This window comes from Selaginella moellendorffii, unplaced genomic scaffold (genome assembly GCF_000143415.4).
Source record: "Selaginella moellendorffii unplaced genomic scaffold, v1.0 SELMOscaffold_21, whole genome shotgun sequence".
In the NCBI taxonomy this organism is placed as follows: domain Eukaryota; kingdom Viridiplantae; phylum Streptophyta; class Lycopodiopsida; order Selaginellales; family Selaginellaceae; genus Selaginella; species Selaginella moellendorffii.
This window is the reverse complement of record NW_003314282.1, coordinates 409795-421193: the sequence shown is the minus strand read 5'-3', so window position 1 is coordinate 421193 and position 11399 is coordinate 409795. Positions and strand designations below refer to the sequence as shown.

General features: G+C 50.0%; 1 protein-coding gene across 1 annotated transcript; it reads left to right on the top strand.

Moving 5' to 3' along the window:
* The first annotated feature begins 10010 nt into the window (after positions 1-10010).
* LOC9637793 lies at positions 10011-10935 on the top strand. Its single transcript, XM_024678209.1, has 2 exons — positions 10011-10243; positions 10295-10935. Exons 1-2 carry the CDS (start codon positions 10024-10026, stop codon positions 10837-10839), a joined length of 765 nt encoding a protein of 254 aa, XP_024533977.1. The 5' UTR covers positions 10011-10023; the 3' UTR covers positions 10840-10935.
* The last annotated feature ends 464 nt before the right edge of the window (positions 10936-11399 follow it).

Below are 11399 nucleotides of genomic sequence, written 5' to 3'. Positions count from 1 at the left end.
TTGTCACAACCCGACCTGAGAGGGAAACAAGGTCGGTGGGCCAATGCCTTGGCCGAGTTTGATTGCGAGATCCTGTACAAGCCTGGGAAGAGCAACATCGTGGCAGATGTGCTAAGTCGAAAAGCGAGCTTGAAGTTGGCGATATCTAGCGCGACAGCAACCTTTTGGGACGATGTGCGGACCGCATACGAGAGTGATGGTCTAGCACAAGAAGTGTTGCTGAGGAATCTGGAGGCGCGGGAAGCTCACCAGAAAGGTGAGCTGCCAACGGAAGAGAAAACGGGCTATGCGGAACGCAACGAACTCATATACTACAAGCAAACGAGGGTGTATGTTCCAGAAGGGGAACTAAGGAAGGTAGCCTTGGAAGAGTGTCATGACGGACCTCTCGCGAGACATGGCAGAGTGCCTAAGACGATGGGCTTACTCAAAAGGAAGTATCACTGGCTAGATATGGCTAAGGACGTCCAAGACTATGTAAAGACATGTCCAACATGTCAGCAGGTCAAAGCCGTGACGAAGGCTAGTGGGGGCTTGTTGCAAAGCATCCCCATTCCAGATCGTCCGTGGAAATGTCTTACGATGGACTTCATCACGGGACTACCCCCAAGCGAGGGGTTCGATGCGATATTCGTTGTGGTGGACCGATTTTCAAAGATGGCACATTTCATACCCACCACAACGGATGTGGATGCGGAAGGTGTGGCGAAGCTGTTCTTCGAACAAGTGGTTCGAGTGCGGGAAAGGCCGGAAGAGATTATCTCAGATCGAGATAAGATCTTCACCAGTAGGTTCTGGAGGACACTCCTAGAACAGTATCGCACCAAGTTGAAATTCAGCACAGCCTATCACCCACAGACAGGTAATGGGTATTGAGTCAAGATTGATGGCACTAACACTTCTTGACAGACGGACAAACGGAAAGGGTGAATAGGCAGCTGGAGGATTATTTGCGATGCTATGTCTCGGGAGACCAGACCGACTGGGTAAGTCATTTGGGACTTGCGGAAATGTGTTATAACAACTCACCACATTCGAGCATCGGGGTGAGTCCATGGGAAGTCATCAATGGGCGAGCTATTGAAGGTCCTGTGGAACTCGGCGTGGCCGAGTATCATGGAGAGTTACCCGCAGTGGAGGCATTCACGGCGGAAAGACTCAACATTTGGAATCTAGTGAGGGATTCCTTGGAACGGGCTCAACAAAGGCAAACTAAGTATGCGAACCAAAAGCGTCGGGATGTGGAGTTCCAAGCTGGGGAGAAGGTGTGGCTGAACACCAAGAACCTCAGGCTACCAAGTGGGATCAGCTGGAAGTTAACCCAAAGGTAAAAATGCATGTATTCCTGTAAATGAATTGATCTTGAGTTCCTTAAGCAGGTTCGCGGGGCCTTACAAGATTGAGGCTCGAATCGGTAAAGTGGCTTACCGTCTCCGACTTCCTCGAGAGATGGGGAAGATGCATCCCGTGTTCCACGTGAACTTACTCAAGCCGTATTTTGAGGATCCGCTTCGCAAGGACTAAGTAAGACCTTTACTTGAGGTTATCCAAGGGGAAGAGGAATACGAAGTCGAGGCCATCCTCAATGCGCGCAAGAGCAAGCGACAAGGACGCGAGGTGAGAGAGTTCCATGTGAAGTGGAAAGGATTTCCACACTGCGAAGCAACATGGGAACCGGAGGAGAACCTAGCGAACGCGCGAGATCTAGTGGAGGAATTTCTGCATGATAGAACTCTATGTACTTATGCAAAGTTCAATTAAAAGTATCAATTTGAGAAGTTGAGCAATGGCATATGTTGGGACCCGAAGGCGCGCCGAAGGTAAGCTAATTAGCATGGGTTAGCTAGGTCGACCAGGCGTAGGGAGCTACGCCCGACTCCCTGCGGGGATGTCGAATCCGTAGACGTATTCTACGGAGGTTGGGTTCGAGTCCCAACCCCCTAGTAAAGCAAGGCTGGGTTTAAGTCCCGACCCTATACTAGGGCGTGGTGAGGTGAGGAGTATAGGGACACCTATATTCCGTTGTCATGGGCTCTTGGCCGGGGAGGCTAACTTAGGCACACCGCTAAGTGGGGGGATGCCCCCGGAGACATGGTCAACAAGTCGTAGGATAAAACAAGACGTTCGATGTGGGCATCGAACTTCTTCTATGGGTGGTGGAGTTGTAAGGAACCAACTCGCCGAGGTGTCGTAGGCTAAAGGAACCCCGAAAGCATGACCAAAATGACAAAGAGTTCATCGGATGGGACCAAGTCGAAGATCGAGTCCAAAACCGACTCTAGGACCGAGTTCGAGATAGAGTCCGGAATCGAGTCCGAGACCGACTCGGGGACCGAGTTCGAGTCCGAGTTCGAGACCGAGTTCGAGACGGAGTCCGAGATCCGAAATCGGGTCCGAGACCGAGTCCGAGGTCGAGTCCGAGGTCGAGTCTGAGATCGGGTCCGAGATCGAGTCCGTGATCGAGTCCGAACCCGAATCCGAAGTCGGATCCAAAATCGGGTCCGAGATCGAGCCAGAGACTAAGTCCAAATACTAATACGGGTCAAGGGGTGAAAGCCCAAAGCGTGCGTCTCCCAGGGGGGGGGGGCTGCAAGGGGTTCCAAAAGTATAGTAGGGATAGTGAGGTCCAGGAACCAGTTTTGAAGGGACTCTCCAGTTAGGCTTCCAAACCGACTTGAGGTTGAGACTGGGACCGAGGGGCCTTGGGTGGGAGTGAGCATGGACTTGGCTGGTGCCGGAGGGGCCATCCAAGGAAGTGCTCAAGAGCAGCTCCCACTCCCGAAAGGGAAACCGATTGCGGTGCTCCCGGCTCATGTGGAGTGGTGCCTCACTTGAGTACCATGCGGCTCATTGGTCCTCGCCCTTCCTAGGGGCTTGGGCCTTCCTTCGGGATGGAAGTGGGGGGCGAGAGGTACCCATACCGGGCCGCTAGGCCACGGTGTTTCGCCTCGGCGTCCCGAAGCAAGTGTTGCACTCAAGACTTGGGATTTAGAGGGTCCCATGATCAAGTCTTGTGGTACCAAAGGATGTTAGGAACCTGGAAGCTTGGTGTGCTTGGCTGCTTGTGCTTGCGGGGAGTGTAGCCGAACCTTAAGTCCAGTCTAACCCGGGGAGGGGGATTGGGAGTGATTTGGGAATCCGTGGATTGATGGCTAACACTCCGTTGCTCGTGCAGTGAGTAGCTGAGACCAAGTAGGAGCTGGTACCATAGGCGAGAACCTTGGCAAGGGAACTTAGCAAAAGCCAAGGCAGTGTTGGACGGATAGACGAGGTAAGCTGGCAAATTGGAAAGGAAAAATTTGTGGCTTACAGTATCCAACAGCAGTTGCAGAGGCACTAACAAGAGCACTAACTTCCACCCAACAAGTCAAGTAGTCAGAAGCAATAATAACATACTCATTGCCAGCAGTCGATCGTGGAAAAGGTCCCATAAGATCAAACGCCACCAACTCAAACGGACGGGAAACTGCAATTGACTCCAACCGTCCTTCCGCAGCACAAGGGGGAGTATTACGAGCTTGGCACCAAACGCAGCTACGCACATACTGGATAATATCACGTCGCATCTCCGGCCAATAGAAAGACCTGCGCAGCTTCTCGATGACACGACGGTGTCCCATATGCCCACCTAGAACAGGAGAATCATGGTAGGCATGGAGAAACTGCGGCATAAACACCGAAGGTACCACCAATTGTAAACGATCATCAGGATCCGTCCCCACAAAATAAAGAAGGCCATCTTCAAGGCGATATTGAGAATGTAAATGCCGGAAAGGCAAGTCATCAACAAGTGATGCAGGATTCTCAAACCCATCTCGAAGCCTTCGAATCCACGGCTCAATCTTCTGAGCCTCGCGAACCTCCTCAAGAGAAGGTAGATCTTGCTCTGCACCCTGTGGACACTAAATGTCAAGGACAGCAACCGCCGACGGCACAAAATCCTCATCTAGAAAATCCACAGATGCTGGAACAACAGGTTCGTCAGAATGATGAGAAGTGAGTGGAGAAGGAAGAGGAGCTCGAGAAAGGGCATCAGCATCAGCCATAGAACTCCCCGGGCGATGAACAACATCGAAATCATATATCTGAAGCTTCAAAGCCCATCGAGCCGTACGACCAACCAAGTTCTTCCGCTTCAATAATGAAGTAACAGCAGCATAGTCACCTTCAAGTAACGTCCGAGAACAATGTAGATATGCATGAAGTTTCTCAAAACCCCAGACTACTGCTAAACACTCCTTCTCCGTCGTGGAGTAGTTCATCTCCGCTGGTTGTAATGTACGGCTTATGTATGCAATGGGATGGCGCTGACCAGGCACACTCGAGCTCTCTTGCATCAACACACCTCCAAAACCAATGTCAGAAGCATCCACGCGCAAAATAAAAGGTCGAGTGTAGTCAGGATATGCCAAAACCGAAGGAGTTGTCAATAGCTCTTTGAGATCCACAAACGCTCGCTCACAATCCGGAGACCAGATGAAAGACGACGTTGATGACTTCAGCAATGCTCGCAATGGTGTAGTGCGATCGGAAAGATGATCCACAAAACGACCAAGATACTGCACCTTACCCAAAAAGCGCTGCACATCATTCACACACTTCGGAGTAGGGAACTTTAGAACAACCACAAGTTTGTCAGGATCAACTTGCAAACCCTCACGAGAAATACGGTACCCAAGATAAGTTGTGTCCTTGGACCCAAACACGCACTTCGACCACTTCAGCTTTAAACCAACGTCACGTAGCCAATCCAACACTTTACAAACATCACGAACGTGCTCCTCCCACGTCCCCTCCGAGTGGATCAAGACATCATCAATGAAGTCAGCAGTCACCTCCGGCATATCGCAAAGAACCTCGTCCATCATCCGCTGGAAAGTTGCTGGAGCATTGTTCAAACCAAACGGCATCACCAAAAACTCGTACAAACCAAATGGTGTACGAAAAGCAATCTTAGGAATATCTTTTTCGGCCATTGGTACTTGCCAATACCCAGAAGCAAGATCTAGCTTGGTGAACCAACGACTTCGCCCCAGACGATCCAAGAGATCAGCAGTGTGAGGAAGAGGATACACATCTAGGATCGTCACTTCGTTTAACGGACGATAGTCGATGCAGAAACGAATACTCCCATCAGGCTTCGTCACAAGATGAGGTTCACATGCCCAAGGACTCCGCGACTTCCGAATAACACCCTTTTCCAGCATTTCCTTGACGTTTGCTCGTAAAATTTTGATCTCCTTAGGTGACCGACGACGAACAGGAACCTTGATTGGACGAGCATCCCCGGTGGGAATTGGATGACGTGTGGCAATCTTGGCCCCAGACGATAGGTCAAATTCAAAGAGATCAGAATACTCCTTCATGAGCCGGTCAACTGCTGCAACACAAAGATCGTCGGAGGGATCAGAAAAGGGAAAAGCAGAACAAGATGGAAACACAGAAGGAAAGAGTGAGGAAACAAAAGTAATGGAAGCAGAGGTAGAAGTAGAGGGACGAAGAGGTATGGAAGTGAGAGGAATGGATGAAACATAAGGAAGTATGAGACAAGGGGGAGAAGCCTCAAAGTCACACTTGGCATGATTGCGCTGCAACCAATCCATACCAAAAATGAGGTCAAAAGCTTAACTCGGCACCACCCGCAACGACTACAACTCAAGCTCGAGATTGCCCACACGCACAACCAGGTCCACCTCATCCCGTGCACATGCATGTGTACGGCCGTTGCCATAAAGAATGAAAATTGGTTCTGCCGCACGACGCAAGTGTAGACGACAACGTGTGGCAACAGGTCGAGCAATAGAAGATAAACTCGAACCTGTATCAACCAACACGGAGAGAATAATAGGAGACTTCTTGTTATAAAAACAAGCTTGGAAAGTAAACACTGGATGAACTAGTGCCGAGTGAACCCCTTGATGATACTCCCGAAAGAAAGATGGAGGGGTCACTGATTTATTCGCGCAAGGTCCCTCTGTTACTTGCGCGACTCCTCGTTTCCCTGATGCATCTCGGTGTCCAGACCTTCCACTGCAGCAGCACCCAGGGGACGTTGCTAACGCCAAGGTCTCCACCCAGGAAATAGAGGTCGCCAATCCGGAAAACGACGGCAACGCCGATAAGTATGACCAACTTCATCACACGCCCAGCAGCGAACATCACGACCACGACCACGTCCTCGCGCTTGTCCTTGGACTCAAGTAGCAGCAACATCAACCTCCATTGGAATAGGACCATCACCCATAGGAAGTGGAGCGAAAGGACGTGCAGTGAGAAGTGGAAGAGGCGACGTCTCATAACGTTGTGCCAAGCGAAGAGCATCGTCAAGGGTGGCAAGAGCAAGTGCATGCACAAGTCCGACAAGATCTTGACGAAGTGCTGGCCACAACATTCCTAGCTTGATCCGCTCCGACATATTTGGCTCCGCACGAAGCAAAAGACTTCGGAAATGAACGCCAAATTGCATCAGCGACTCCGATGGCCCTTGGCGAAGACGATGCAATTGTTGGAAAGCATCATCACAATCATCGGCATGTCCGAAGGCGCGTTTGAAGACGTCTGGGAGAACACTCCAATCCCCACGAGTAGCTGCGCTCAAACCATTGTACCACTGCAACGCCGTCCCTTGGAGACACGTGGGAAACTCACGCAACCGTCAAGCATCATCCCAAGAATGATATGTGGCAATCACCGTAAAGTGATTGAACCAATGGTACACATCATCCCCAAGATTCCTGCGAAAGAACTCCGGCCGAACGCGAGGATTGGCACCAAGAGCAGGAGGAGTTGTACCACGTGCCGTGAACGCCGCCATCAACTGAGTTTGGTTGTTCAATTGCAAGCGCATAACATCAAGCAATTGAACCAACTGCTGCTTTAGAGTCAAAGGAGGAGATTGCAGATCGGCCATGAAGATGAACGAAAAAGAAAGAGCAAAAGAAGAGAAATGACAAAAAAGCTGGAAAGAAATGGTAGATCTAGACAATGCAAAAAGCTAGATCGAAACCAAAATCCTGAAAGGAAAGAACAAAAGAAAGGAAATGGAAAAAATTAGATCTAGACGATGCAAAAGCTAGATCTAAACCAAAATCCCAAATCCAAGCACTCCCCAGGGATAATCAAAGGTGCCCCTCACCTCCACCAATGTGAGTGCATGGAATATGGAACATAAATACAGAAATGTGCATATCAATTAGCCCAAAAACCCTAGCTTATATACAGGAGCGAGTGGTCCGGATTGAAACCAATCCGACGGCTACCAAAATCCACTATGCTAATATTAGTATACGGCATCGTAGCCGTACACTTGGCCCTCACCGCACTATTATTAAGAAAACCACAAAAAACTATTATTCATGTCTTATTCATTTAGATAAAATATTCTCTTGCATGTGTAATATTTGAACAAGAGTATCATAGGCTATTCATTGATGAAAAGGCATTGTCAAGTAGAGAATCAACAAAAGAATGATCTAACTGTGAATTTTCAATGAAGTCACAAAGAATGTAAGCAGCCATTAAAAAAAATCAAAGAGATGCAAACCAAGTCTGCATGGCTGGACGGATAGGGTTGAGCATATTGTAGATGCTACAAAGTTTTTCCGTTGAAACTTTTGTTATAGTCATGGACAGTGTCAAACTAATCTTTTGTTTGTTCCACAGCATAACACATCTCCATGACAACCAGATCTAGTTCATTGCATCCCAGAGACTCAAAGGTATCTTCATGGACAGCTTTTATTCCACATTGCTCCACCACACTCTTGATGAGAAGGTCCTGGCCATCGTCCGAGAATGTCATGTAGAGTGATCTGGGTCGGCTGGCGTGGAGTGGTAGCTTGGATATCATGCACCTGATGGGTGACCTGATCGTGCTCAAGCTCAGCTTGAAAAGACTGGAGAAACAAGCGTGAGTCCAAGCATTTTGATGTCTACAAACTTTTGTGCATCAATTGCCTACTTTTGCAAAGGAGCTACTCGATACAGGTGAAACACTGGAGAAGCTTTGTGGACTTTTAATAATCAATATGAGCTGGGAGAAACAAGCACAAGGACGTAGCTATTTAGTTTTGAGACCTGGAAAGGTGGATAATGGAAGAACTCACCTCGTATGCATGTTTATATCTCTCTATCTTGCCAGGCCTAAATTCCTTGTTTTTCAGGTTGAGATCCGTGAATTTGGCTTTTTGAGCATCCAATGCTTGGCACAGGTGGCAGGCTGATGTGGCGTTGACTGCTGAGGTGGCGGCTGTGTTGGCACAGTCTGCCACGCGGATACGAGAACGATGGCGGCGCGCTCTATAATTACGTCAACAGCTACCTCTCCTCTCTCGCAGTCAATCCGGAGCAGCCGGCGCTCTTCAGGGCGAGCTTGATCGACGACAAGACGCCCTTCATCTTGGGACTCCAGCCGGGCTTTCCCGTGACAAGTTCCAAGGCCTAGATTTCAAGTGGAGCGCGGGCCATCGCGCTATGTCATGGTGGCATTCCCGCCGCACTACTCTAACGACGCGATCCAGGCCTACTTTTCTCACATCACTGCCACCGCCTCCAAGCGACGCCGCCTTTTCACTGTGGACGAGATGAGCTGGGGGAGCTGCGAATTCGATCATCCCGCGAGCTTGGAGACGCTGGACTGCTCCATGAATGCCGAGCGCCAGTCAAGGATCTGGAGGCGTTTGTGGGAGCTACTACAAGAGGATTGGGAAGGCGTGGAAGAGGAGCTACCTCGTCCATGGCCGCCAGGCGAGTGGGAAAGAGCAGCTCGTTGCCGCCATAGCCAACAAGCTCGGCTACGATGTTTACGATCTCGACATTGGGTTGGTGGCGAACAAGGCGCAACTCAAGGAGATCTTGGTGAAAACCAGGAGGGTGTGCATGGGATCGATAACCAGTCGGCCATGAATGTGAAGATGGCAGACGTTTTGGACGTGAGCGATGGGCTGTGGGCTCCGGACGAGAGGATCTTCGTGTTCGTGTCGGACGAAGCCAAGCAGGACACCGTCTTCCCGGCTGCCCGGCTCGGTGGCCATGGACACCAGCGACTTCCAGATGCTCAAGTCGACAGTGAAGATCCACTTGAGCGTGGAGGATCACAGGCTCCTGGGCGAGATCAACGGGCTGATGATGATCGGAAGAAGGAGGTCGACGTCGGCGAGCTCCTGGCGCTAGTGCTGGGGACGAACAGCGGCTCCAATCCGGACGTGGTGCTTGAAAAGGTGGCGGAGCATATCAAGAGCAAGAAAACGAAAACGTCGCCTGCCTCTCCATCTCCCTTCGCAACACCACCGCCACAACCATTCGCACCAGCATCAATCACCCACAATCACCCTTCGCACCAGCAGCACCGTCGCATGCTTTCCAGCACACATTTGGCCCGTGTTTTGGCAGAGCTCAAGCGTGGTCCGGGGCCTTCTTCACACCATCGCGTATTTTCGAGCAGGTATCGAGTCAAGCTCCAGCAAAGAACACGTCCTCCGGAGGCTGGTTTGGCGGAGGGACTCCAGCGAGCACATTTGGGACGGCGGCGGCGATTTTTGGCGGAGGAGGAGCTCCAGCAAGCACGCCCAGTGCTGCATTTGGGGCGGCGGCGTCGGCGGCGGAGGTGTCCCCGGAGGAGGCGCGAGCGAAGTTTTAACGCTGCTACAACTTGGACAAGCATTACTGCGTGACCATGGACAACTTGGACGTAAACTCCCCATTCTGCAAAGCAAAACCCAGTGCAGAAAAAAAAACTCCCCCCACTTAGATTCCCTCCAAGTTTTAGATTGATGGTAGTAGAAGCTTTTTGATCTAGTTGTGTCTGACCAAGCCGCACTTATCATGGCCCGTGGAGCCAAGTAAAGCCGGCAGACAGCCTCCTTGGAATCTTTGTCACCCTATGTGTGTGAAAATCACAGCCCGAAAGGCTCTCGCCACACCGGCTTAATTGTAGCAATCGCAAGAAATCTCCTTTTCTAATAGCCGTCGGATGAGCTACAGTCAGGGATATATTCGCGGAAAGAGGACAATCTAGGTTACCCTATGGAGCAGGGATTGTTGAGCCCAAATGGTGAGTATGATCTTGCTGATATCTATGAGAGTTGGAACCTCAGTGGGCACTGGATTATACGGCGCCAGTTCTTGATGAATCTTGTTAGTCATTGCTTCACTATATATGCGTTCTACATGGGTGCCATATTTTGGCCCCCTGAGTTCCCCGAAGGAAGCGGAGCTTCTGCTTTGGTTCCCGTCTTCGTAGCATGTAAGTGTTTCACTGCTTTCTCTCTCGAGACTGACAAGTGCGTCCATGCAGTATTTTTCGTTGCCCTTTTGGGTCGAAAGAAAAGCAATGCATATGGTTTTCTTGTTGGAGGCACCAGCGGTTTTCTCAGTGGTTTGTGTTCCATAATGAGCACAAATCAATGGGTGATGCTTCCGCTGCTGGCGATATCATGCTGTGGACTTTTCACTCCGGTATTACAACCAGCTCCTGACAGATGGTACGACGGGCCCGGATTGTTCAAGTTCATGGTGGTGTACATGACGAGGGGTTTGAGTTACATGGTTGCCTGTGTTTTGGGCACCGTTGCTCCACCGCTGGGATGGCATAGACAAGCCCTTCTACTTGTGGGATCGATCGCTGCAATTGTCCACGGGATGTTGATTCATTTCTACATGTTGCAGTCGCCACTCGAAATGCTATATGGTAGCTGCAATAGGTTGGGAGAAATGGATATGGACAAGCGGCTTGCTGTGCGCCAAGAGAACGCTATTGAAGCTTTGAGGGAGTTTGCCGAGGCTACAGGGAATACTTTACCAAAAAATCTGAAGAGCCTCAGAAAACCTCAGAGTTGTTAATTCTGAGAATTCGCTCTGAATTGTCTAGATGAGAGGTTTGAGAGGCTAGAGATTTAAATGTCTTGAACCAATAAATTTATGGTTCGTTTCATGCTTTCCCACTCTTAGAAATGTAAGCTGTGTAAGAACTCCTAAAATGACAAAATTGAATAACCGCATGCTCCAAGCAAGCCTTACCTGTTGCGAAAAAAGAAACCCAATATCCCACCCTGGTATTTTCCAAGTTCTCTTTCTCCAATCTGGAAAAAACAACTCGCGCTAACGGCTTTCTGAATGACGTATGATAACGCAGATTTCCGACTCATAGAGCTCCAGATGTGCGTGGATAATTTCATCGAGCCGTGCATGTCAGCATGTCTGAGTAGCACAGACATGCAGCGTCGATCAGCTTGCCAGGCGGCTCGTCCTGTAATCCCCGACAGTTAGTCGACGTGGCTGACCCCTCGAATGGTTTGCCTGCTCCTAAATGTTTCCTGTTTCCATTTCTGCTACTGCCACTAGACTGGAATCACGATCGAATAAACGTCCCACTCAAGATCTTCCACGAGTAACTCTTGGTT

Bases quoted from the DNA above. Each gene is read 5' to 3' on its own strand.
- LOC9637793 (XM_024678209.1), top strand. From the start codon at position 10,024: ATGGAGCAGGGATTGTTGAGCCCAAATGGTGAGTATGATCTTGCTGAT. The intron at 10,244-10,294 runs GTAAGTGTTTCA...GCGTCCATGCAG, and splicing joins GGTTCCCGTCTTCGTAGCAT to TATTTTTCGTTGCCCTTTTG.